General features: G+C 42.2%; 1 protein-coding gene and 1 long non-coding RNA gene across 3 annotated transcripts in view; one reads left to right on the forward strand and one right to left on the reverse strand.

Annotated features, from left to right (window-relative positions):
* Positions 1–25,727, forward strand: part of SLC38A1 (solute carrier family 38 member 1) — a 71,434-nt gene that overhangs the window by 19,700 nt on the left and 26,007 nt on the right. For both annotated transcript variants that reach the window (XM_038373722.2, XM_043494285.1), the window contains exons 2-4: positions 4,465–4,676; positions 14,527–14,602; positions 15,057–15,172. In XM_038373722.2, coding sequence (XP_038229650.1) covers positions 4,558–4,676; positions 14,527–14,602; positions 15,057–15,172 — 311 coding nt within the window. In that variant the 5' untranslated portion in view covers positions 4,465–4,557. The remainder of the gene's footprint in view (positions 1–4,464; positions 4,677–14,526; positions 14,603–15,056; positions 15,173–25,727) is intronic.
* On the reverse strand, positions 819–20,878 carry LOC122456178. The gene is made up of 3 exons (XR_006274882.1): positions 20,743–20,878; positions 12,441–12,443; positions 819–829 (listed from the first exon to the last, which is right to left on the reverse strand). It is a non-coding gene; the product is annotated as an uncharacterized LOC122456178 (long non-coding RNA).

Below are 25,727 nucleotides of genomic sequence, written 5' to 3' on the forward strand. Positions count from 1 at the left end.
AGCACTGTAGGAGGGGCCTTATAATCATTCCTGTCCCCACATTTTCACAGGTTGTGTTACTTATGGAAGATATCTTGCTGCTGAGGGTGAGCAGGGAATGAAGGGAGGGTATTCTCCAAGACTGCGACTACCGCCCTGGTCCTTATGCGGCTTGCCTGTGTGCAGCAATGGGTCCCTCCTCCCTCCCGCCCCACAGTGACGCGGGAAAGTTTCCCTTAATGGGGCAAGAAACAAAGCAGCTCTGCCAAAGAACCTGCGGCAGTGGATTGCCCAGTATCTCCATCAGAGTTTCATGGAGATCTCTGCGGCAGATTCCTGTGAAGTGAAGGAGTCAATCAACACCCTCTTCCACCATTCAGACTAGGCATGTGGTGGTACGTGCATCATACAGACACAAGCCTGCTTTCTGCCACCCTCCTGCCCACAACAACTTGCTTCAGCGATTTCCAAAATCAAAGCCATTTGCCAGGGGCCTCCTCTCCTGTTTGCGCTTCACCTAGATCCGACTGCTATGACTGGCTATACTCCTCCAGGATAGAGAAGATGTCTGGCTGCATGCATCTCTGGCCTCCGAGTTGTTTTTTGCCTCTGGGTCCCACTCCTCCACATCTTTGTCCAAGATTTCCTCCTCCTGGCTCGGTCCACTCTCGACTGGCACGCCTTCGCAGTGGAGGGGGCGTTGCCACTGAGTATCGCATCCAGCTCTTTGTAGAACTGGCAGCTCATGGGCTTAGCACCGGAGCGGCAGTTTGCCTCCCGTGCCTTGTGGTAGGCATTCCACAGCTCCTTCACTTTGACCCTGCACTGCAGTGTGTCCCGGTCATGGCCCCTTTCTGTCATGCATCATGAAATCTGTCCATAGGTATCATAATTCCTATGGCTGGAGTGCAGTTGGGACTGGACAGCCTCATCTCCCAAAATGCTGATGAGGTCCAGCAGTCGGTATTGCTCCAAGAGGGGGATCGCCTGGTGCATGGAGTAGGCATGGTCATCTGGAAAGATACGCTGAGACCACTGCACATGTTACCGAGCAAACAAGAAGGGGACTTTCAAAATTCCCAAGGAATTTAAGGGGTGGGGATGATGGTTGGTCACCTCAGGGCAGGGCAGTAGAGTTCAAACTGATGACCGGAGAGGTGAGAACAGGCATTGTGGGACACCTCCCGGAGGCCAGTCGTAGCGCTGTAATGGACCAGGGTGTCTACACTGGCACTGCGGTGCTGTAGCCCTGGTGCAGAAAGCTGTATGCCTCTTTTCAGGGTAGTTTTGTTACAATGCTGCAACTGCGCAGTTTCTGCACACTAAGTGGCTTGGCAGTGTGTACACCTCAGGAGTTACAACGCAGAAAGCTGCTTTACTGCGCAGAAACTTGCATGTGTAGACAGGTCCTTAGATTGTAAGTTCTTTGGGGCAGGATACTCTTTTTGTTATGTTTTTGTACACCTCTTAACACAGTGGGGCCCTGAGCCATTACTGGGGCTCCTACATGCTATGATAACACAATGAATAATAATAACTCCTTTTAAGAGTGGTTAATTTCATTTTAGCATAAACCTATTTCCAATCTATTTCAGCGAAACTGGAGCGAGAAGAAAAAAAAGAGCCTGTTTTAAACCAAAATAAAAGGGTCCACACATGGTTGTATGGATTTAAGTAAATCACTTTAAATTCACACTTTAGGTTGTGACTGATGCAACTTTCTCACACAGATGGAAATTTATTGGCATATTTATAATAGAGGAAGGATGGTTCAGTGGTAAGAGCACCACCCTCAGATTTGCGAGATGCTGGTTCAATTCCACTGACTTCATGGGTGACCACAGGCAAGTCACTTAGCCTTTCTATACCTCAGTTCCTTATCTGTAAAATGGGAGTAATAGTACTGCCTCAAAGGGGTGTTTTGAGGTTAAATCCATTAAGGAGTGTGAGGTGCTCAGATACTGTGGTGGCAGGGTCCATATAAGTACCTTTGATAGATACAAGTATAATTATAAGAGTGTTCACAGGGTGAGTTATACCTGTGTAACTACAGAGATATAATTATGTTGGTATATTTCCCAGTGTAGACAGGCCTAAAAAAACAATTCAGCTGGAGCGGAGGTGCTTTCTTTCTAACTATTTTTAGGAGTGTGATTTTTTTTTTTTTCAAATCTGAGATAGTTATACCAATACAGCCTGTAGCATGGAGGTAGTTACACTCATAAAAAGTTTTTCATACTGATATAGCTTATTCCTCTTTCTGTATGGGAATAGTTATACCAGTATCAAAGTAGCTTGTACTGATATAACTTTAGGTCCACGCTGAGGGGTTTGTACTGCTTTAACTATGGTGTTGATATACCAGAATAATTAAAGCAGTACAACTTTTGTGTGTAGATGCATTTAGGAGCATAACTTTAGGCACCCATTTTTGAAACTTTTGGCTTTAGTCTTTTTTATCAGGAATTTTTATAGGTAGATTGTACTGTATTTATTAAGTAGCCCTAATTCATGTTTAAATTGTTTTTACTATGTCATTGTATGTCATGGGATAAATGGGTCTTTCTCTAGAATTAGCAAAAGCCACTTCAGCTGGGCCTGTTTACTTTTTCAAGTGCTCTTTTTCAAGGAAATTTGTTTGAATTAGGGGGATTCCTTGGGTTTTTTTAATCTTAAACTTTGCTCTTGAAAATTCAAAAGGCAGATTTTCATAACCCCAGGGATAAGAAAATTATCTGTCTAACGACACCTGTGAAACTCAATATAAGATTTTATTATACCTTTGAAGAGATTTTGAGAGATTATTTAAAGTGAAACTGCCAATTTCTGCTAAGTGTTTTCAGATACAATAAGGATGCGGGGAAGCAGCAGCCTTGGATTCTGTTTATTTGATATAGATAGGAGGCAGTCATAGGTGGACTGGAATTGAAATAGGGCCTCACTTATTCATGTAGGGTCCTGCAAAAACTAGGGACAGCCCTGATTCCTTAGTTATGCCTGAATATTCTGAGGGTTGCTTTTTCTTTCTTTCTTTCTTTTTTTTTGAGGTAGCTCTGACGGCTTCAGAGATCCCCCCAATATCCTGAGGTTAGTCTGGTATGGTCAGTAATCCTAAAGTTTTGAAAACCTCTCATTACAGAAAAATTGCTGGGTTTAGAGAAGTTGCACGACATATCAGCCATTTGCTGGAACTGTTTCTTAATGACACTTCATCTCCAAAAGCTTGTTGGGATTGTGGGGCAGTTGAGTTCCAGAGTTCTTTGATTCTCAAATACATATGGTCCTGGGGTGATGAATTGTAATCATAGTGGCGAAAGTATGGTCTTTCAAATTATCCACATTTCTGAAGAGGAAATGTATTTTATTGTAGTGGATTAAACCAATTCCACACAGGTGTTATTTTTAGTTGCCTCAGGTGCTGCATCTTCTCCCAGTGGAGAGACTGATTTATTTCTCTCAGTTGATAGCTTAACAGTTGCTGGATACAAGACACAGATTATTCTCCCTTCAGACTGTCCATGAATGTAGGGATTCGATTTCTCAATCAGAGGATTCAGAGTAGCAGCCGTGTTAGTCTATATTCGCAAAAAAGAAAAGGAGGACTTGTGGCACCTTAGAGACTAACAAATTTATTTGAGCATAAGCTCAAATATGAATGAAATGAGCTGTAGCTTATGATCAAATAAATTTGTTAATCTCTAAGGTGCCACAAGTACTCCTTTTCTTTTTTTCAGTCAGAGGAGTATTTGTGGTCTGAATCTTTATCTCCAGATAGTAGCGTACTCAAATAACTGGAATGAAGCTATTTCATGGAAAGAAAACTGCAATGATGATATCCCTGTGTTGCCTTCATTTGGTACTAATGTGGACACTAATAATGAAAATTGTATTGAATGGGACATTTTATATGTATATTAAAAGCAGGAGAGAGACAACATGAGAAAAATACAAAGGCGTGACAACTAGCTGGGGCTCGAACTAGCACACTAGAATTTTTTCCTTGACTACTAGGTTGTTGCACCTATTTTGTGAAGTTGTGTGTTACTAATTTGTTCACTATTTTATAAATGCAAACACAGCCAAACCTGTCATAAGCAGCTAATCATGGGATTGACGAAATATTGTTACTTAAACAGAGGTGTTCAGTGCTTAATTTGTAATGAAAGAGGTGTTAGGGCTCAAGCAATTAGGTGCTGGGGCTCAAGCAAAATTTTTACTTTCATAACTGATGTGGCAAGTCCAGAGGTGCTGAGGCTGTGAACTGCCAGGTGCTTGGGCTGAGCCTTGGGACAAATTAAGCAATGGAGGTGTACGTCTAATTAAGCTGGAGGAACCTTTTACTCCACCTGTACAATACATTTGAGATATAATCTGGGTTGGTTCCTTTGGACATGAGGTTGCTTGATAAAGGCATTTTTTTGTATAGATTTCACTCTAATCTTATTAGAATGCTGCATACATCTTGTTTTTCTTACTGCATTTTAGGTTTGTCAAGCTCACGTTGTGGCTACTGTCTACCTACAAAATATACACTATTATTTGGATAAACATTTGGATACTTATACTTACTAGCTCACGATGCCTTTCAAAAGCAGATTAGAATTAACTGAGTTGCAGAATATGACTATCCCTGAGGATGATAACATCAGCAATGATTCAAATGATTTTACAGAGGTAGAAAATGGCCAGATAAATAGGTGAGTATTTTTCCACTGATGCTGTCTATCCTGTGAAACACACTGTTTAAAAACAGCATTCTAATTTTCAGTATCTCTTGAATTATTCATTACCGAGTCATGCTCCATTTGAAGATGTAATTTGAATTTCTTATGTGACATCTGTTGGGCATAGGTTGCAATAGCAGGTAAAGCAAACAGAGTAGCAATTTATTCATCGTTTTGAATTTTTCAAATGAGACTAATAAAATGCATAAACATATAGAGTTGCAAAATGTTAAAATTTCAAAATATCTGCATATACAATACAAAAAATAAAAATGTTAGACTGACGGAAACATTTTGGGCAAAGATATAGGATTTTCAATAAAGGTTGTTCCACAATCTGATGTATGTAACCACAATGGCCACAAAAATGTTCTTTAGGCTTCTGTGAATTTATAACTCATGCTGTTAACAAGAAATGTAGATCATATCTTCCTGTCTATGTTTAAAACTCTCTGCAAATGAGAATGTATATCAAACCTTTGCTCCTATGTCAATAGCAATACAAAAACCTAATAGAAAATGCATTTTTAGAAAAAGTGACCGATTTATAACTAATGTTCAAATTTAAATGTGAAAAAAATATTCTCTGCTCAGCAATTAAAGTAAAATACTATTATTACATGATTACTTAAAAATTATTATAGCATTTATTTTTGTATAAACTTTTTGTTAATTTAGTAAAATAGAACAATATTGTTTCCATCATAATAAACCCTTCCAAGCTTATTGCCAGGTAAAGAGTTAAATTTTCAGGTTCTGAATAGCCTTCATATTTATGGTAAGGATCTGCTGTTGGACTAGAGTGGCTGGCTGTTTCTGTGGGGTTTTTGAACTGGAAACAAGAAGTTACCCTCTTCCTCTGAAACGTCATTCAAATTTTGCAGAACAAAGGTGGTGTGGGAGAAAGAAAAGGAGCAGTTGAAGGTTCCCAAATTTGCCAAGTAAGTAGATTAGTGTGGACCCCTGTGCCCACATACAGTCCTGTTGACTGTAATGGGACTTTGCTGGAGTACTTTCAGGTGTCCACTTTCATGGATCTACTTAAGGATCTGGACCAAAAACTGCCTTATTCTGCCACCCTACTGACAGACAATAGGTAGCAAATGTTTGCAGGAACAGGCACTTAGAGGCTGATTGTACTGCTTAGATCTGCATGAGGAGGATATTGACCCCGGTGTGAAAAGGGTGTCAGCTGCCTCTGTGGAAGAGAGAGTTTTTTCTTTCCCCATACCTTGCCAAAAGCCTTCCCAGTGCTGAGATCAATGGAGGAGGAGGGATCAGGCTGGGGGAAGAGTGGGCAGGCTAGTGGGTGATGCACACTGTCAGCCAGCCCTTCCTGTGAAGCTCAGGGTGCAAAGACAATGCTGTCCTGGGTGTGTTATCTTTGTGTGCCATCCACCACCACAGTGGATATACCCCTTTAAGGGGAAGTGCTTGGAGCAGCAGCTGCCAGCTGTGAAGGCTCTGTCAATGTGACTTCTCCAGTGCAGTCATGCGAGATACAAGTGATCCAGAGTCTCCATACAGAAGTCCCTCCTGCCCTCCCACTTATTCCCTGGGGTTCTTGGGCCCACAACTGTTCCACAGTGTGGTGCAAACTCCTCTACCAATGGTGGGGGAAGTCTCTGTGAAGAGAATCTTATACATGTTTTAAACAGAAATAGTAGTGAGAGCTGACATTGACCATCAAAGCATATGCTGCAGCTGGAAGGGCAGCAAAGCTCAGGGTGGGGAGGGAGGTGGGAAGGAGGAGTTCAAATGATGCAGGGTGCCTGAGGGGAAAAAAGAATAGTTGGGTCAGAGTGGGGGCAAATTAACAAAAAAAAATGTAATTAGGAACAGAAAAGATTTCCCCTACTTTTCACAGCTTTCTCCTGCCTCTCATAGATTGAAGCATTCCAGAAACCAGCTCACCAGGCGTGGGTGGGGGAGGGTTCTAAAATGAAAAATCTTTGAGCCATGGCTCAGAGGGGTAGCCGTGTTAGTCAGTATCCACAAAAACAACGAGGAGTCTGGTGGCACCTTAAAGACTAACAGATTTATTTGGGCATAAGTTTTCATGGGTAAAACACCCACTTCTTCAGATGCATGGAGATGCATGGCTATAAGATCATCCAGGGGATGCATTTGTAGACTGATATCCAGAGAGGCCCTAACAGAAGACGGATGCTACCGTATCACTACAGTGCTTGCATCCCTCACCTCTTCGAAGAGCGTGAGTTTCCAAGAGTTCCACTCTTAACAAATGTTGGCCTACCACATTGACACTACAACCCCAGCCTGCTCCTGCTGGAGTCAGTGGCAAAACTCCCTCTGACTTCAGTGGAAGCGGGATTGGGCCCCACCCTATAAGGGTGGTTTATTAGTTTCTATTTATATAAATGAAATGTAGATAGCATTCCATTCAGCAATGCTGTTTTCATGCTTCTTGATATAGGAGTCATTCCCCTTCTGTTTCATAGAATCATAGATTATCAGAGTTGGAAGGGACCTCAGGAGGTCATCTAGTCCAACTTCCTGCTCAAAGCAGGACCGATCCCCAATTAAATCAACCCAGCCAGGGCTTTGTCAAGCCTGACCTTAAAAACTTCTAAGGAAGGAGATTCCACCACCTCCATAGGCAACGCATTCCAGTGTTTCACCACCCTCCTGGTGAAAATGTTTTTCCTAATATCCAACCTAAACCTCCCCACTGCAACTTGAGACCATTACTCCTCATTCTGTCATCTGCTACCACTGAGAACATTCTAGATCCATCCTCCTTGGAATACCCTTTCAGGTAGTTGAAAGCAGCTATCAAATCCCCCCTCATTCTTCTCTTCTGCAGACTAAACAATTACAGTTCCTTCAGCCTCTCCTCATAAGTCATGTGTTCCAGTCCCCTAATCATTTTTGTTGCCCTCCGCTGGACGTTTTCCAATTTTTCCACATCCTTCTTGTAGCGTGGGGCCCCAAACTGGACACAGTACTCCAGATGAGGCCTCACGTCCCTCGATCTGCTGGCAATGCCCCTACTTATACATCCCAAAATGCCATTGGCCTTCTTGGCAACAACGGCACACTGTTGACTCATATTGTTCACTGTAACCCCTAGGTCCTTTTCTGCAGAACTGCTGCCTGGCCATTCAATCCGTAGTCTGTAGCGGTGCATGGGATTCTTCCGTCCTAAGTGCAGGACTCTGCACTTGTCCTTGTTGAACTGCATCAGATTTCTTTTGGTCCAATCCTCTAATTTGTCTAGGTCCCTCTGTATCCTATCCCTACCCTCCAGCGTATCTACCTCTCCTCCCAGATTAGTATCATCTGCAAACTTCCTGAGGGTGCAATCCACACCATCCTCCAGATCATTAATGAAGATATTGAACAAAACCGGCCTGAGGACCGACCCTTGATACCGGCTCTCAACTAGACATGGAGCCATTGATCACTACCCATTGAGCCCGACAGTCTAGCCAGCTTTCTATCCATCTTATCGTCCATTCATCCAGCTCATACCTCTTTAACTTACTGGCAAAAATACTGTGGAAGACCGTGTCAAAAGCTTTGCTAAAGTCAAGGAACAACACGTCCACTGCTTTCCCGTCATCCACAGAGCCGGTTATCTCATCATAGAAGGCAATTAGATTAATCAGGCATGACTTGCCCTTGGGGAATCCATGCTGACTGTTCCTGATCACTTTCCTCTCCTCTGAGTGCTTCAGAATTGATTCCTTGAGGACCTGCTCCATGATTTTTCCAGGGACTGAGGTGAGGCTGTTTGTCCCTTCCAATCACCATTATGACTCATGCATTTCTCCTATATACTAGCAGGTTGATGGCTATATCTGGTGCCACCTTTGGTGCCATCTCACATGTCACCTAGGGCTAAGTGAATCTCTAAAGCCCATGGAAGTCAGTGGGTGTTTTTCCATTGACTTTAACAGGCTTCGGATCAGACCTATCATTTTCCACAATTTTTTTGTTTTTGGTTTTGGGGTTTTTTTTTGGTTGTTTTGGCTTTGCACCCTACATTTCACATTATGCCTGAGTTACTTACAGCTCTTTGCGGGGTATATGTTTTCATGAGGGTTCAACACAAAGCAAGGTTTGCAAGGATTTTTGAGAGAAGATCTGCCTGAGAGGCAACAGACACTAGTGTCTGTTTTTAAACCAAAACAATATCACAAAATTCCACTTGAAAAATTCTCCAGACACGGCCAAACATTGCTTTGGGCTTCAACTAAAGGTTTGTATGCCTAAAAATAAAATCTCATATAAACTTGGATGGGTTTATTCTGTGTTTGAACTTGAAACTGACCACCTGTGTTATGACTCTGAGAGCTTGTCTACAAATTAAGTTGTTCCTGGTTCTCATTAACTCCATGTGTGGACATTCTTGTTCTGAAATAAGAGTGCCAAGTACTTGTTTAGCGTAACCCACCAGAAGTTAATCAGGAACAACTCCATGTGTAGACAAGCCCTGCGTTTCCTAGTGAAAGATCTGTACAGAATATTCATCACTGCCAACTATCCCCACTTCCAGTCATCCCCTTATTGGTGCTCCATTAACCATGCATGTGATCTGTATTACAGCACATTACTGTGTCTGAACACAGTTGCTAGCCAGTGTGTTAGTTGGCATGATGTTGAACACAGTTTGGGCTGTGTAGACAAGAAAAAGTTGTGTTTCGCCTCTTATCACTAACTGTGATTAAACCCTCAATGAGATAGCTGGGTTAGCTGACACAATGCTGAATGCAGTTTGTCCTGGTCTACGCCAACCAATAAACCATGGTCATCCACGGGCCAGCTAACATGATAGTTGTGCTCAGACATGGTTGTTTTGTAGAGGGAGCCAGCACAAAGAGTCTTATGCATTCTTGTCTCTACTCACATTGGAGATCTTTATCAGTGTCTATGCTAGACATCAATTTAGGAGGATGCAGCATGATACAGGATTTGTCACCTTCGTATAAATTAGAAACTCTTACCAAGCAATTCAGGCACTGTCTAAAAACACTTCTGACTAATTAGGTTTAACACAGAGGAGTCAGCCCTTTTGTTTAAGCAGGCTTTAAAACCAGTTTGGCTAAGGGCTTGTCTACATGGTGAGGCAATATGCACTAATGTGTTGCTCATTAATTGGCCCTTGTAAACCTTACTGGTGCACACTAAAGGTTCCCTACACTAAAATACACTAGAGAACCTTTAGTGCACACCAGCAGGGTCTACATGGACCAATTCATGGCAACATATTAGTGCACTTTAGAAATCACAGCCCTGTAATACACGCTGCTGAACCATGTAGGCAAGCACTAATTCAGTTAAAGGGACATCACTTTTACCAAATGACCACCATCTAAGCTGTTTTTAAAACTCCAAGTGAAGACCATGTTTAAATGTGGTCCCTTTAAACTTCGTTTGAGCCCCAAAATGGACGGAGCCTAAGCTTTAGCACAGTGATAGAAAAAAATAGGTTAAGACCACCTTTGTGAGCCAGATACAAATATGGACCTATTACCAGTATGAACTGATTAATTTTAAGTTGACAGATTCTTTTGTAAATATATAGAGTTTTATAAAATCTGTTCATGTGCAGTTGTGATGCACTAAGTGTTAAAATGAAGAATGAAAGAGGAGCAGGAATATACAGGAATCAATGGTGTCTTTTGACAATGAACAAACTGCTTGAAACAAAGAATTCCAAACAGGTTAACAAGTCACAAAGGCATTAAGGACATGGACTGTCTTACTATGTGTTTGTGTAGCACTTTGCACTATGGTCTCCACTCTCTGTGGGAGCTAATTATCACACTTTATGTTATGGTTCTATTTATAAAGTTTCTAGTTATAAAGGGTTAATAAAAGACTAATAGATGTCTTAAGAAATGAATACTCAATTGTTATAAAATCCAAAAGGTCAGTTTCTTATAACTATGGCTCATAGTTAGCACTGAGGACAAATGGGAATTTTCATCCAGTGGGAAATTCCAGTATTTCAACGTTTGTTTTCATCCAAAATTGGGACAAAAAAATTGAACTACCAATTTTTTTCACAGAATGAAATATTCTGAAAAATTTCGAATCAGTTTGTTGAACTGACCCAAAGTGCTTCATTTCAAGTCAGTTCAACATTAAACTACATTTTCTGATGGTGCCACATTGCCTCGTCGGAGTTGTAGTTCGGAAACTTGATGCCCTCATTCTGCCCTAAGGGTCAGGCTCCCTGGCCTGACTACTACTCCCATGATGCACCTACTGTCATGTGATCCCATGATGTACAAACAGCTTGGTCAGAGTCTTAGAGGAGTCTGTGTTACATCATGGGAGATGTAGGCCAGGCCAGGAGCCCAGCCTATGAGGAAGAATTGGGACCTGCACTTCAACTCCCTTGAGGCAATGTGGCACAGGAGAAAAATGAAGATATTGTAGAACTGACTCTAAACAAAACATTTTGAGCCAATTCACCAGACCAAAAATATTTCTGTTGTGGTCCAACAGACCTTAAACAAAATCATTAATTTTGATTTTTCCCAATTAAAATTTGCAAAATTTTGGTAAAACTGAAATTTGCATGTGGAGGATTTCAGTTTTGTGGGAACTGTATCTTCCATCCAAAAAAAAATCTTTTATATGGAAAATTCCCACCCAGCAGTTCTGCTTATAACTATCAGTAACATCTTCAGGTGATATGCCTATAACCATCTATTATGCATACTCTTCAGGTCTGTAACAATCTTAAAATATTTATTATTCATTTATTAACCCTTTATAAATTATTTTAATGGAGTCTTAATATAAAGGATGATAATAAACCTATAAACGACAGGATTTTTATTTCTATAATTATTAAATGGACTAATCGCTAGAATTGAGCAAAGGGGGAGGAAAAAGATGATATTGTAGGAAATATTGTCTCTGTCTTAACTCCAAGTCTGAAAAAAGGCAGAATCTCTAACTGGCAGAAGCAAGCACACCCCTCAGACATTCCTAGCAACACGTCCAGAGGAAACAAAGCTCCTCTCTGTGATCCTTATTACACCACATGTAGGGTTTTTCAGTGAGAGCATCTGAGTGCCATGTAAACTCTTGCCATTCAACAGCCTACATTCAGCAATGTGGCTTAAAAAATACATCGAAAGTATACAAGTTCCAACTCACTAGAAGCCCAGGGCCAAATTCTATTTTAAATGAATAAAAAATATCTGTATATTGAGCAATAAAATGTGGGTTCTCCCTCAGAAAGAGGGTGGCTGATTTGCACCTTGTATATAACTGGCAGGGGAATCAGCTATCTACCCCCAACAGATCTCAGGACTCTTGGCATTGACACTGCAACTGTTTTTCTATCTTCACTTGCTGTAACTTTCTGAAAATGGATAGTTTTTAAAATGTATGGGAAATGAAATAGTTGATTCAGATGTAGATAAGCCAAGTCAGACCAATCTGATAGATGTGAGTCAAATCTGTAAAACTAGCAATGGGATTAAATACATTTTAATAGCAATATATGTGTCTAAATTTGTCTGGGTTTAAGGGGTAGACTTAAAAGGGATTTATACAGGAGAGATGATAACTAAGACTTTTCAAGATATTTTCCATCAGAGGTATATCCTTTAGAAACCACAGACAGAGCACAGAAAAACATTTTTAAAGAGAATGTAAAGTTAGTAGACTAAATGCATCCTCCATTTAACACCACTGAAGTCAGTGGATATACAACTATCTGAATATGGCCCATAGTTAAAACAACACCACAGTCTCATCATGTATTGCCAGTAAGAACGTCATAGCCAGGGTAGCGAGAAGTTTAATAGAACTTTACATTGAAAGGTGCAAATTATACCTAAGGCGTCTGATTTAAGATTTTAACCAATAAACACTGATTAACTCACCCCCCGCACTCCCACACATCCGGGTACTAAAAAGATAAATAAAATGAATAAGTAAAGGAAATCAGTGTTTATCCAATGATACCAGAAAACCCCCAGAAACGGTTACTCAATTCATGCTGATTTCACCCTATGTGCAGTTTGTTTTATATAGGCAGTTTCCCTGCTCCCTGGCTTGTATTTAAGGGCCTACCTATGTGGAGCAGTAATGCAAACCATGGGGTGTGATTTCTAAAGCGCACATTAGTTGGTTTGTGTAGACTCTGCTGGTGTGCACTAAAGGTTCCCTAGTGTGCTCTAATGTAGTGCTGCTTAAAAAGTACTATGTTAAAATGCACCAGGAAACAAACACTAAATGCTAAACCAGAGGTTCAATAACAAGGATGCAAAGGTTAATCTAACATGTAATTCATTTTTATACATATAATAAAAATGAAAATAGATCCTTTGGGAAGTACCTGAAAAAGCTTCTCATTACAGTGTCAAAAAGAGCCCCAAAACCCTGGATTTTTGGACATCTACATAGAACTCAAAAACTATTAAAAATAACTCCCAAAAATGACCCCCAAAAAGATAAAAGCCCTAAAGATAGCCCACAATACTTTTTGATGTATTAATATAATACATGGTTTGATTCAGAGTTTATTACGTATTTACAGTTAAATTAGAACTGTATGTCCCTGACCTGAGGATGTTAGCTCATTGAATGCCTTGAAATGCAGGGAACTGTTGTGGATGATATTTTTTAAGTAAAGCCACCCAGGGTGTTTTTGGTTTTGGTTTGGTGTTTGTTAAAAGAATCGCCTAAAATTGTCTAAAGCAATCTTTGAAAAGGTGTAGCAACACATGGTTAGGAATTAAATTTGCATAATGATTGATGCAATAGCTAGGGTCCAGAGATCCATGTGTAAGTTAACAAGGAAATCAGGGACACTGCAAAAACTAAACAACCGGGCCAAGGGTTACACAATCTAAAAGATTTCAGCAAAGAAAAGAAGTGGGAGAAAATAAATGCAAGAAATATACTCCAAGATGGTGAAGCACAAAGGCAGGGGATGGACAGAAAAATAGCAGGATGCTTTTGCTGTCCTAGAGACAATAGATTTCTAATGTGCACATTGTGATGACAAAGCAAAACAGCACATGTGAAGAGTATGGAGGAAGACAGCTATATCACTCTAAAGAGCAGCTCTTCTGTTAGTGCTTTCCTAAGCTAAACTAAACTGAACTTTACAGGACAATGAGCTAAATCATTGGCTTTGCCAGGGCCTTAGAAGATTGCTTTGATGGAAATACTAAAGCCCAGATTCTTGGATACACCCATGGAGAACCCGATGCAGCTCAGGAGGTGGATGTGCTCTCCCCCATCCTGGGCTGTCTGAATTCAAGGCTAATCCCACAGTTTAACTCCAGCTGCTGTTGGCTTCTGTATGGCAGCCTAGGATCTACAGGGCATAGGAATATCCCAGTCATGCTCATTTCCCTCAGCTATACCCCTTACGCCAGGAGCAGAGAAATTGGGTAGCTATACAACACTAGAAGATCCCCTACAGTGGGATGAGCCTCACATGACTGGATTTGTTGTCTTTATGTCTAAAATCTACCAGCAGGCACATCATTCCAGAGGATCTGGACTAATATGTTCTGTTAATGTGTATGCAGATTAATTACCATCCTGTCTACAGAAGCAGTACTTCTCTTTTACTAAAAATCCAGGAATAGCTTTCTATATTTGTTAGGTCTGGTTCTGTTCTCACACTACTGTAACTCCACTGACTCCTGATTTACACAAGTGTAAATGAAACATAATCAGGCTCATTATAGCCCTTTAAATAGCTAAGTTTGACCCCTTTTTGCAGGTATCAAATCATGCTGTGTTTACAGCATTAAAGTGTATATTCATATTCTATATGTTCTCATGATAGAAAATGTATTCTCTGACTTCTTTTCAGCAAGTTTATTTCAGATCGGGAGAGCCGAAGAAGTCTCACAAACAGTCACTTGGAAAAAAAGAAATGTGATGAATATGTAAGTCCGTCTGTCTCTCTCTCTCTCTCAATATACTGTCGATTGTGAACTATACAACCCTTAGATCTTCTCTTCAGAGGTTCTGAGCACCTACAACTCCAGCTAAGCCAGAGGGAGCTGCATGTTCTCAGCACCTCTGAAAATCAGCTCCTGTGGTTAATGGAAGGCATTTTTAAAAATACTGAAAATGTTTAAAGCAATATATATATTGCCCACGCTATTTCTGTTTTATAAGTGCATTTATCCCTTCCATAAGGCAATAATTGGAATGTCCATGTGAAAAGGTTCACTAGGATTTATTCTCTTTCAAATCTTGCTTTGTATTTTTCTACTGTATCTTTGCTGTAGCAGTAATTACTTTTATTTCCTATAATGTGAATCTTGGAATTCACAGTATATGTGCATTGTACAATGAACTCTAAACTATTTATATGTCCATTTTTCCTGTGTCCAGATTCCAGGAACAACCTCATTGCGAATGTCTGTCTTTAATCTCAGCAACGCCATTATCGGTAGTGGAATTTTAGGCCTTGCCTTTGCATTAGCCAACACAGGAATCATCCTTTTTGTGTAAGTATCCACTCAGTAAATAGCAGGACTGGGCACACTTTCATTTTGATTTTAAAATGTTTGCATTTAGAGAGAATGTGGTTGTTTATAGACCATTCAAAACACAGTTGGCAGTTTTACTAAATGAAGTAGGCTGCATACATATGTAGCTTGGATTTCACAGGTGCTGGCTTCAGTAGCAGCAGCTAATGCCCAGACCAATGATTAGGTAACTAAATATGGACTTGGATATTTAAGTTTGATCATTTTGGGTTGGGATCATGGGTTTCAGATATGAATGTATCACAACAATTAGTAAAAAAGACTTGAGGTGTAATCTTGGACCCATTGAATTCAATACAAGTTTAGCCATTGGCTTCAATGAGGCCAGGATTTCACTTGGAGTCTCCAAGCTGTATAAGTATTGGAAAGAGCATTTTTGGACAAGAAATGGTACAAGAAATGTTAGTTTATAAACAAGAAAATAGTCTACCCAATTTATATTTTAATCACTAATTTGTTATCCTACTTCTCCCAGAGCCTAAAAAACAAAATTTAAAGAATCACACACCGTTGGGTGAATCTTCTATGTCCAGGTCCAGAATTTCACTCCTTTTCTCTACCCATTCCCTGGGTAAGATGCCCAGACGGGTAGTTTTCTATTAAGACACAAATAGCAGGCTACATTTAGGTATTTTTAATATGTGAGCAGCTAAATGTCAGTGATTAAGGATCCATTCTGTTCTCCAAGAATCAATGAGAGTTTTGCCAGTGCCTTCACTGGGAGCAAATCACAAATCCAAACACTTATTATTTTAGTGATTACATAGTGTGAAACTACTTCTGAAAAGCAAAGCAAATTAAAATCCTTCAGCAGAAGCATTCTATGTAATATAATAATGGTAACTTACAAAGAATGGGCTAGGCTATGCAGTTTGCACAACTTGTTGGAGGCAGTGTAGAGCCTTTCCACCCAGGGGGAAGCACTAAGACAAATTGTATCTCTCTCAAAACTGCCTGGCGTGTATAGGGATTTACACATGACATTGTCTATAAGTAGGGCCCTACCAAATTCATGGTCCATTTTGGTCAATTTCACGGTCATAAGATAGTAAATTTTATTATTTCAGCTAATTAAATCTGAAATTTCACAGTGTTATTGTAGGGGGGTGCCATGACCCAAAAAGGAGTTGTGGGTGGGGGGTGTTGCAAGGATATTGTAGGGGGTTTGCAGTACTGCTACTCTTACTTCTGCGCTGCTGCTGGCAGCAGTGCTGACTTCAGAGTTGGGCGGCCAGAGAGCTGGGTGGCCAGAGAGCAATGGCTGCTGGCCAGGAGCCCACCTCAGAAGGCAGCGCTGCTACCAGCAACAGCACAGAATGGCATGTTACGGTATTGCCACCCTTACTTCTGCACTGCTGCCTGCAGAGCTGGATGCCCAGCCAACAGCCACTGCTCTCCCGCCGCCCAGCTCTGAAGTCAGCGCAGAGGTAAGGGCTGCACTACCGTGACCCCCCCCCAAAATAACCTTGTGCCCTGCCGCTCCCTTTTGGGTCAGGACCTCCAGTTTGAAAAACACTGGTCTCCTTTGTGAAATCTGTATAATATAGGGTAAAAGCACACAAAAGACCAGATTTCACGGTCTGTGATGCATTTTTCATGGCTATGAATTTGATAGGGCTCTATCTATAAGGTCCCACTGGCTGGTGTGACGAGAAGCATGACCATGGTTTCTCCTGGTCCCTACTTCCTTTAAGGTGATTTATTTTCTGCAGTGTTGAGGGAGTAAGTAGTCCCTGCTCTTAGAGACCATTATTGTGCCTATTCTTCAGGTGGATCACACAAGGCATAACCCTCAGTGGCAAGGCAGATCACAATTTGGCCCCAGATCCCTGGCTCCTTCAGTATTTGCCCTAAAACCAGGATAGGGAACAGTTGGACAGACAAAGCTGAAGAGTTCCAGTTGTTCAAATGCATACAATGCAATCCGAAGACTTGGATGTTTAATTTTTATACAGTTAAAATACAGTTCTTTTCAGCCCGTCACATTCAGCAGGGAGAACTGGAGGTCCTGGTGATGTCAAGGAATTATGACGTGATTGGAATAACAGAGACTTGGTGGGATAACTCACATGACTGGAGTACAGTCATGGATGGTTATAAACTGTTCAGGAAGGACAGGCAGGGCAGAAAAGGTGGGGGAGTAGCACTGTATGTAAGGGAGCAGTATGACTGCTCAGAGCTCCGGTACGAAACTGTGGAAAAACCTGAGTGTCTCTGGATTAAGTTTAGAAGTGTGTGCAACAAGAGTGATGTCATGGTGGGAGTCTGCTATAGACCACCGGACCAGGGGGATGAGGTGGATGAGGCTTTCTTCCGGCAACTCACGGAAGCTACTAGATCGCATGCCCTGATTCTCATGGGTGACTTTAATTTTCCTGATATCTGCTGGGAGAGCAATACAGCGGTGCATAGACAATCCAGGAAGTTTTTGGAAAGCGTAGGGGACAATTTCCTGGTGCAAGTGCTAGGGGAGCCAACTAGGGGGAGCGCTTTTCTTGACCTGCTGCTCACAAACCGGGTAGAATTAGTGGGGGAAGCAAAAGTGGATGGGAATCTGGGAGGCAGTGACCATGAGTTGGTTGAGTTCAGGATCCTGACGCAGGGAAGAAAGGTAAGCAGCAGGATACGGACCCTGGACTTCAGGAAAGCAGACTTTGACTCCCTCAGGGAACAGATGGCCAGGATCCCCTGGGGGACTAACATGAAAGGGAAGGGAGTCCAGGAGAGCTGGCTGTATTTCAAGGAATCCCTGTTGAGGTTACAGGGACAAACCATCCCGATGAGTCGAAAGAATAGTAAATATGGCAGGCGACCAGCTTGGCTTAATGGTGAAATCCTAGCGGATCTTAAACATAAAAAAGAAGCTTACAAGAAGTGGAAGGTTGGACATATGACCAGGGAAGAGTATAAAAATATTGCTCGGGCATGTAGGAAAGATATCAGGAGGGCCAAATCGCACCTGGAGCTGCAGCTAGCAAGAGATGTCAAGAGTAACAAGAAGGGTTTCTTCAGGTATGTTGGCAACAAGAAGAAAGCCAAGGAAGGTGTGGGCCCCTTACTGAATGAGGGAGGCAAGCTAGTGACAGAGGATGTGGAAAAAGCTAATGTACTCAATGCTTTTTTTGCCTCTGTTTTCACTAACAAGGTCAGCTCCCAGACTGCTGTGCTGGGCAACACAAAATGGGGAAGAGATGGCCAGCCCTCTGTAGAGATAGAGGTGGTTAGGGACTATTTAGAAAAGCTGGACGTGCACAAGTCCATGGGGCCGGACGAATTGCATCCGAGAGTGCTGAAGGAATTGGCGGCTGTGATTGCAGAGCCCTTGGCCATTATCTTTGAAAACTCGTGGCGAACGGGGGAAGTCCCGGATGACTGGAAAAAGGCTAATGTAGTGCCCATCTTTAAAAAAGGGAAGAAGGAGGATCCTGGGAACTACAGGCCGGTCAGCCTCACCTCAGTCCCTGGAAAAATCATGGAGCAGGTCCTCAAAGAATCAATCCTGAAGCACTTAGAGGAGAGGAAAGTGATCAGGAACAGTCAGCATGGATTCACCAAGGGAAGGTCATGCCTGACTAATCTAATCGCCTTTTATGATGAGATTACTGGTTCTGTGGATGAAGGGAAAGCAGTGGATGTATTGTTTCTTGACTTTAGCAAAGCTTTTGACACGGTCTCCCACAGCATTCTTGTCAGCAAGTTAAGGAAGTATGGGCTGGATGAATGCACTATAAGGTGGGTAGAAAGCTGGCTAGATTGTCGGGCTCAACGGGTAGTGATCAATGGCTCCATGTCTAGTTGGCAGCCGGTGTCAAGTGGAGTGCCCCAGGGGTCGGTCCTGGGGCCCGTTTTGTTCAATATCTTCATAAATGATCTGGAGGATGGTGTGGATTGCACTCTCAGCAAATTTGCTGATGATACTAAACTGGGAGGAGTGGTAGATACGCTGGAGGGGAGGGATAGGATACAGAAGGACCTAGACAAATTGGAGGATTGGGCCAAAAGAAATCTAATGAGGTTCAATAAGGATAAATGCAGGGTCCTGCACTTAGGATGGAAGAATCCAATGCACCGCTACAGACTAGGGACCGAATGGCTCGGCAGCAGTTCTGCGGAAAAGGACCTAGGGGTGACAGTGGACGAGAAGCTGGATATGAGTCAGCAGTGTGCCCTTGTTGCCAAGAAGGCCAATGGCATTTTGGGTTGTATAAGTAGGGGCATAGCGAGCAGATCGAGGGACGTGATCGTTCCCCTCTATTCGACACTGGTGAGGCCTCATCTGGAGTACTGTGTCCAGTTTTGGGCCCCACACTACAGGAAGGATGTGGATAAATTGGAAAGAGTACAACGAAGGGCAACAAAAATGATTAGGGGTCTAGAGCACATGACTTATGAGGAGAGGCTGAGGGAGCTGGGATTGTTTAGTCTGCAGAAGAGAAGAATGAGGGGGGATTTGATAGCTGCTTTCAACTACCTGAAAGGGGGTTTCAAAGAGGATGGCTCTAGACTGTTCTCAATGGTAGCAGATGACAGAACGAGGAGTAATGGTCTCAAGTTGCAATGGGGGAGGTTTAGATTGGATATTAGGAAAAACTTTTTCACTAAGAGGGTGGTGAAACACTGGAATGCGTTACCTAGGGAGGTGGTAGAATCTCCTTCCTTAGAGGTTTTTAAGGTCAGGCTTGACAAAGCCCTGGCTGGGATGATTTAACTGGGACTTGGTCCTGCTTTGAGCAGGGGGTTGGACTAGATGACCTTCTGGGGTCCCTTCCAACCCTGATATTCTATGATTCTATGATTCTATGATTAGAGTACTAAAATGCCAAAAAAATATGGCCAGGACTTCAGTTGAAAAAGAGATCTGAGGTAAAAAGAAAAGGAGTACTTGTGGCACCTTAGAGACTAACAAATTTATTAGAGCATAAGCTTTCGTGAGTTACAGCTCACTTCATCGGATGCATTCCACCAATTGGCAACTCATTCTAAGGCGACTTGGTTTGACCTTGACTACATTTTGGAATTGGTTGTTCTTTTTCATTTTAAGTATTTAAAAGGAACTCTGTATATGGAATGGAATCTAACTGCTCCATAGTGAAGGTTTCATGTAAGGTCTTGCCTACATTGTAGATTTTTGTACCAATGTAGCTATACCCATACTTCTGGGATTAGCTGGACTGGTAGAAGTCACTGTTCTCATAGTTTTCAGAGCTGCGTTTTGCAAAATCTAAAATCTACAAAAGCCATCAGATTGGCCTGAAATGTGGTAGCTCAGGTAAAGGACCAGAGCCGAATTTGTTGTGAACATTTGAGGCCATATGATCAAGGGGTGACTAAGATACAGCATCATACAAAATGAGATATTTTTCAATGTTGAAGGATTCTTCTGAGGGCAAGTCTACATTAGAATCGCTACCGCGGCGTAGCTGTACTGATGTAGCTGCACCAATGTAGCACTGCTAGTGCAGATGCTCTATGCCAGTGGATTTCAAACTTCGGATCACGATCCAGTGCTGCATCATGGAATGCAAGACGCTGGGTCGCCTTGCTCAGCACCCAGGGACCCTGGTGGCCGGCCAGTAAAAACTAATAGTCCCTACCTGTTTTGACATCACGTTGCGCTCCAGAAGCGGCCAGCAGCGGTCCACGGTGCCAGGACAGTGGGGAAGCCTGCCTCTGCACCCTGGCTGCACCCCTGACCAGGAGCCGCCGGAGGCAAGCCCATGTCCCAATCCCTTTCCCCAGCCCCGAGCAACTCCCAAAACTAGAGCCCCCTCCTGCACCCCAAACCCCTTATCCACAGCCCCACCTAGAGCCTGTACCCCCAGCCCAAAGCCCTGACCCCCCTTTTGCACCTCAACCCCCAGCCCAGAGCCCCTCCCACACCCTGAACCCCTGATTCCCGGCCCCATTCCACAGCCCTCACCCCATCATTCCAACCCTCTGCCCCAGCCCTGAGCCCCCTCCCACACCTCAAACCCCTCATCCCCAGCTCCATTGGGTCATAGGCATCAAGAATTTTCTTCAACTGGGTCGCCAGAAAAAAAAGTTGGAAAACTACTGATCTATGCTGACGCGAGAGAGCTTTCCCATTGGCATAATTACTCCCCCTCTCTGAGTGGTGGTAGCTATTTTGGTGGAAGAGCTTCTTCAGTTGATATAGCACTGTCCACACCAGCTCTTAAGTCAGTGTAACTTACATCACTCCAGGGGATGGCTTTTCCACACCCTGAGTGATTTAAGTTATGCTGAAGTAATCACTAGTGCGTACAAGCCCTCATACTTTTTTGTGCACAACTGGGAGGGAAAAATGATGGGTAGGAGGCACATGAGATTTATATCCTCAATTTTCCTTTCTGAGATCTAGCACATGGTACCAAGAGGTAGATCTGAAACTTAAAATATGAAAAGATACAAATCAGTTCAGGATATTTTGAACTGCTTTGCTACTGCAGCACTGACAAACATTTCATTAAAAATAAACTCACTAGCTTATATGTCAAATTAAAAATGGAAGTGGACAGAGCTATTGCTACATCAGTGATTTCTAATTAAAATTATAGAATGCTTCAAATTTTTATATGAATTTGCAAATATCTGTCTTATGTCTGTGCAGTATAAGATTGCCCTGTAATCTGAAACCCACTGAAAAGAGAAAATCGTTCTGACTTTCACTCTGGGAATTGATTTGCTTTGGAGAGTTCAGGGTCCTGTTTACCCTACAGCTGTAACCAAATCAGGAATCAGCTTCTGGTCCAGTTACACTTTAGAAGTTAGTATAGATGGGAACTATCTGTGTCACAGTGATTGGGTTAAAACCCTGGAACAGTCCAAAGCATTAGTCTAATTACATTCTGATTCCACTGAAACTTTAGTTCTTTGTAAACTCTCACAGCCTTCTCTGCTCCTCTCATCAACATACTGCTATTGAACTCATTAGCACTAACAAGAAGCTAACACCACATTCTGTAAAGCATTCTGTTTCCAGGGGCAGTTGAGAGATGTGTATCTCCTGAATGCTTACATTTCTTTAAACGAGATAAAAGCAGTTTTATCAGAAGTAGATCACATACATGATACTGAACCCTAGAGAGGCTTATAATGATCTTTGATAGCATTTGGACTTGTGAATCAAATACTGGGTAGATCTATGGAGTTACCCATGTTGAACAAAGTATTTAGCTAAGGTGAATGCTGAGTACATTTTTTGTACTATAAAGAACAGAATTATTCTCTACTTAATTAACTGTGCAGATTTAATAGCAGATATTTATTTTAATATCCATGCATTTGTTAGCTTTGTAATGGTTTTCAGTCATGTTAGCACTGTCATAGACAAAGCCATCAAGACCAAAGATGAAGTAGCTAGTAACAAGTTAGAGAGTGAGAGGCAAGTTAGCAGGGAATGAGCCATCAAACCAGTCTTTGAGATATAAAACCCTAATGTGACTTCTGGAGCTCTGTGGCAAATAAAGAGCACTGTTTAAAATGTTCCTATGTCCTGCAATGCAGAGAGTTGAATCCAATTGATCAAGAATACATTTTTTTCCTCACAACTTGATCAAATGAATCTTTCCAACAAATATATAGTGCTATCTTTATCACACGTTGCTTTACAAATGATTAAAGACAGAGACCAAGTATTATTATTTTTGCATTTTGAACAGAGGGCCTTGCTGTATTCATTACTTGTAAATTACACAGGTCTAAAATGTTTCTAAGCCTGCTTTGATCTGGGTAAACTTTGGTTACCGAAGAGAACCATGCACTGTGATCTAAAAGTAAAAAGCAAAGATGGAAAAGGAAACCTGTGTGTTAAAAAGCTAATTAAGCAAATGAAGGCCTGCTTTTCCACCAGCATGACTCCACTGACTCCAGTAGAATCAAACCTGATTTACCCCCTGCACAACTGAGGTCAGAATCAGGATCATACAGTCTTTGCTGTATGACCGAATTCAAAATACACAAAACAACAAAAACACTATTGTTATGTATTATTTGTGTAACTTAATGCCATAGGTAGGTATGATGCTTTGCAGGTGTAAAATAAGATGAGAGTCCATAGGTGCTTACTGTCTAATATGGCTAATAACTATGAAAAAGACTCTTTAGAAAAGACTCCATAGAAAGATTCTTCTATATCAGCAATAGGGGAGAAAATCCTCATGGCTGCAGAATGTTTGGAAGGCTGCACATGAGCCAGGCCACAGAGAGACCTTAGGAGGAAGATTCTGCAGACTTTGGCACTGGTTGAGCTGAGCTCGCTGTGTCCTGATCCCCAGTGAAATGCCAAGGGGGTTTGTGTGGCGGTGCTAGGGAGTGGCAGATGTGTGGCCTGTTAATCCACCAACTTCACAGATTCTCTGGTCACAAAGCCCAGGCCTCTGCAGTGCAATGCGCCACAGTAGTTGCTACAGTTGATGAGTGAAGGAAGCAGCTGTGGACAGACAGCATAACTTCCCAGGGTGGGAGGTAGGATTCTGTTCCTCCTAGCTCTGCGTCAGTCCTTTACAGATAGCTATATGCTTGGCTTGGACTAGGGATGAGAATTTTTCCCAGATTTCTTATGTGGTTGCCAGCACTTTTTTAAACTGGACAAAATGTGAAACATGAGAACAATTTTGATACTACAGGGTTGCCAAAGCTTCACTGCTTATGTTTTGAGTTTGCAAAGAGTGAGGGGAACTAATATTTTCATTCCATTCTATGGGATGCTACTAGGACTAGTCTGTCTAAATCACAGCCCTCACACAAAGAGGCTTTTCATATGGCTTTACTAAAAAAGGACATGTTTCTCTTAGCAACTTGTGAGACTCCCGAGGGAAAGTAAGGAAACAGATCAGATCACCACCTGGCTGGCTTGCAGCTGTTATTTTTACCTCCATGAAAACGCCCTTTGCTTGGTGTCAGCAAATTAGGAGTTTAATGTTAAGGGCTCAGTTACGGCTTGCTTCAACAGCCAAGCAATGACTAGCCAAGTGACTACCTTCAACAGCCAAGCAATAATGACTGGAGACATTATGCCCACATAGTGCAAAAACATGCATGATGTCTCTGGTGGGAGCATGCTCAGCAGCAGCACTTACTCCACCTTATGAAAAGGTTCAGTGTGGGCTCTCCCACCACTGCCTTCCAGGCATAACAATGTACAATGCAGGCAAGGTGGACAAGTTCCTTTGGGAAGTGCAGTGCCATTGTCAGCTGTTGTTTGATGCCCCTTTAAGATCAAGTAATGCTGTCTGTATCATTGTGGCATGTTCTGTACAGTTATACTGAGAAGAATGAGGCTTGTTGTGCCCTCTTCCACGCTACCCCACCCCCCAGGCCATGCAATCATGGCAAGAGCAGCCATAATTTTGGCCCCCAAATATATCTAGTCAAGGAAGAAAACATTGTTCTCAAACTGTCATTCCCGCATGTTTCTTTCAGTGAAAAGACTTGTTTTTGTCATTTTAAACTGCCCATCTATTGTAGCTGCTTGTTTTCTGTTTAATTTTAGATTTGTTTAGATGGTGTCCAAAGACATTTTGTCATGATAGAAATGCCAACAGATTGTTTTAATACTCCTTACACATATCATGAAAATGTGTTGTCAATCAGCCTGTGTAACTGTACATGGAGAAAAAGAACACATAGTGCTTGAATTGTTCCCTGGTCTACAGGAGATGGATCATTGAGCAAAGGTAGTGTTGTGCACTTGGCCCATGGTACTGCCTAGTTATCAGGCATGCTGCTCAGCCCTTTGCAAGTATTGACTAAGCATTCATTCCCACTTTAATTCCCGAATTTTTCTGCAAACTAGTGATTACAGTGCAGGGACCAAATGATGGATGTCCCATCGCAGGAAGCACCAACTGTAATGCAGGATGCCGCTAACCCTTCAGCCTCTGCTTCTGTCAGTGCAATGACAGGGACTGGAGTTGCCAGTGCCATGCAGTACCTCAGAGGAGGGGTGTCTCTGCTGTCTCCCATGCTCAACATCTGTAGCTCAGAGACCACCAATCTGGGGAGCACACAGTGTGAGGCTAGTGTCAACAAGGATGCTAGTGTCAGAGCAAAGAACCACATCTCCTTCCGCTCCAGAGCAGAGCTGGAATGGTGCACAGGTTGAGGGAAGATCACTCTGCATCCTCTACAGTAGACTGGCTGGGCTACTTGGGGCAGTGCTGCCCTGCTTTCCCAGTGGCACTGTCAGAGTCAGGCACAACAATATCAGGAGATACCATTAATATCCACTGGAACTTGGCTTGGGAAAGAACATTGGGATGTGGCCCTCATGTCCTTAGATAAACAGATAAAATTCTGTGCCTCAGATTTTAGAAAGATCATTAGACTAAGTAGTCGGGAGCATAGGGCTCACAGCTGCTCTGACTAGATCTTCTTGCTTTGATGGTAGGAGATTTTTATTTTGGGTTAGATTAAAAATGGGAGGGGTTACTAATTAATAGGCTATAAACTTTGAGCACTATAAGTCGATCTCTGCAGGCCTTCAATATAAGACTTAATGGGCCAGAGCCTC

This window comes from Dermochelys coriacea, chromosome 1 (genome assembly GCF_009764565.3).
Source record: "Dermochelys coriacea isolate rDerCor1 chromosome 1, rDerCor1.pri.v4, whole genome shotgun sequence".
NCBI lineage: Eukaryota > Metazoa > Chordata > Testudines > Dermochelyidae > Dermochelys > Dermochelys coriacea.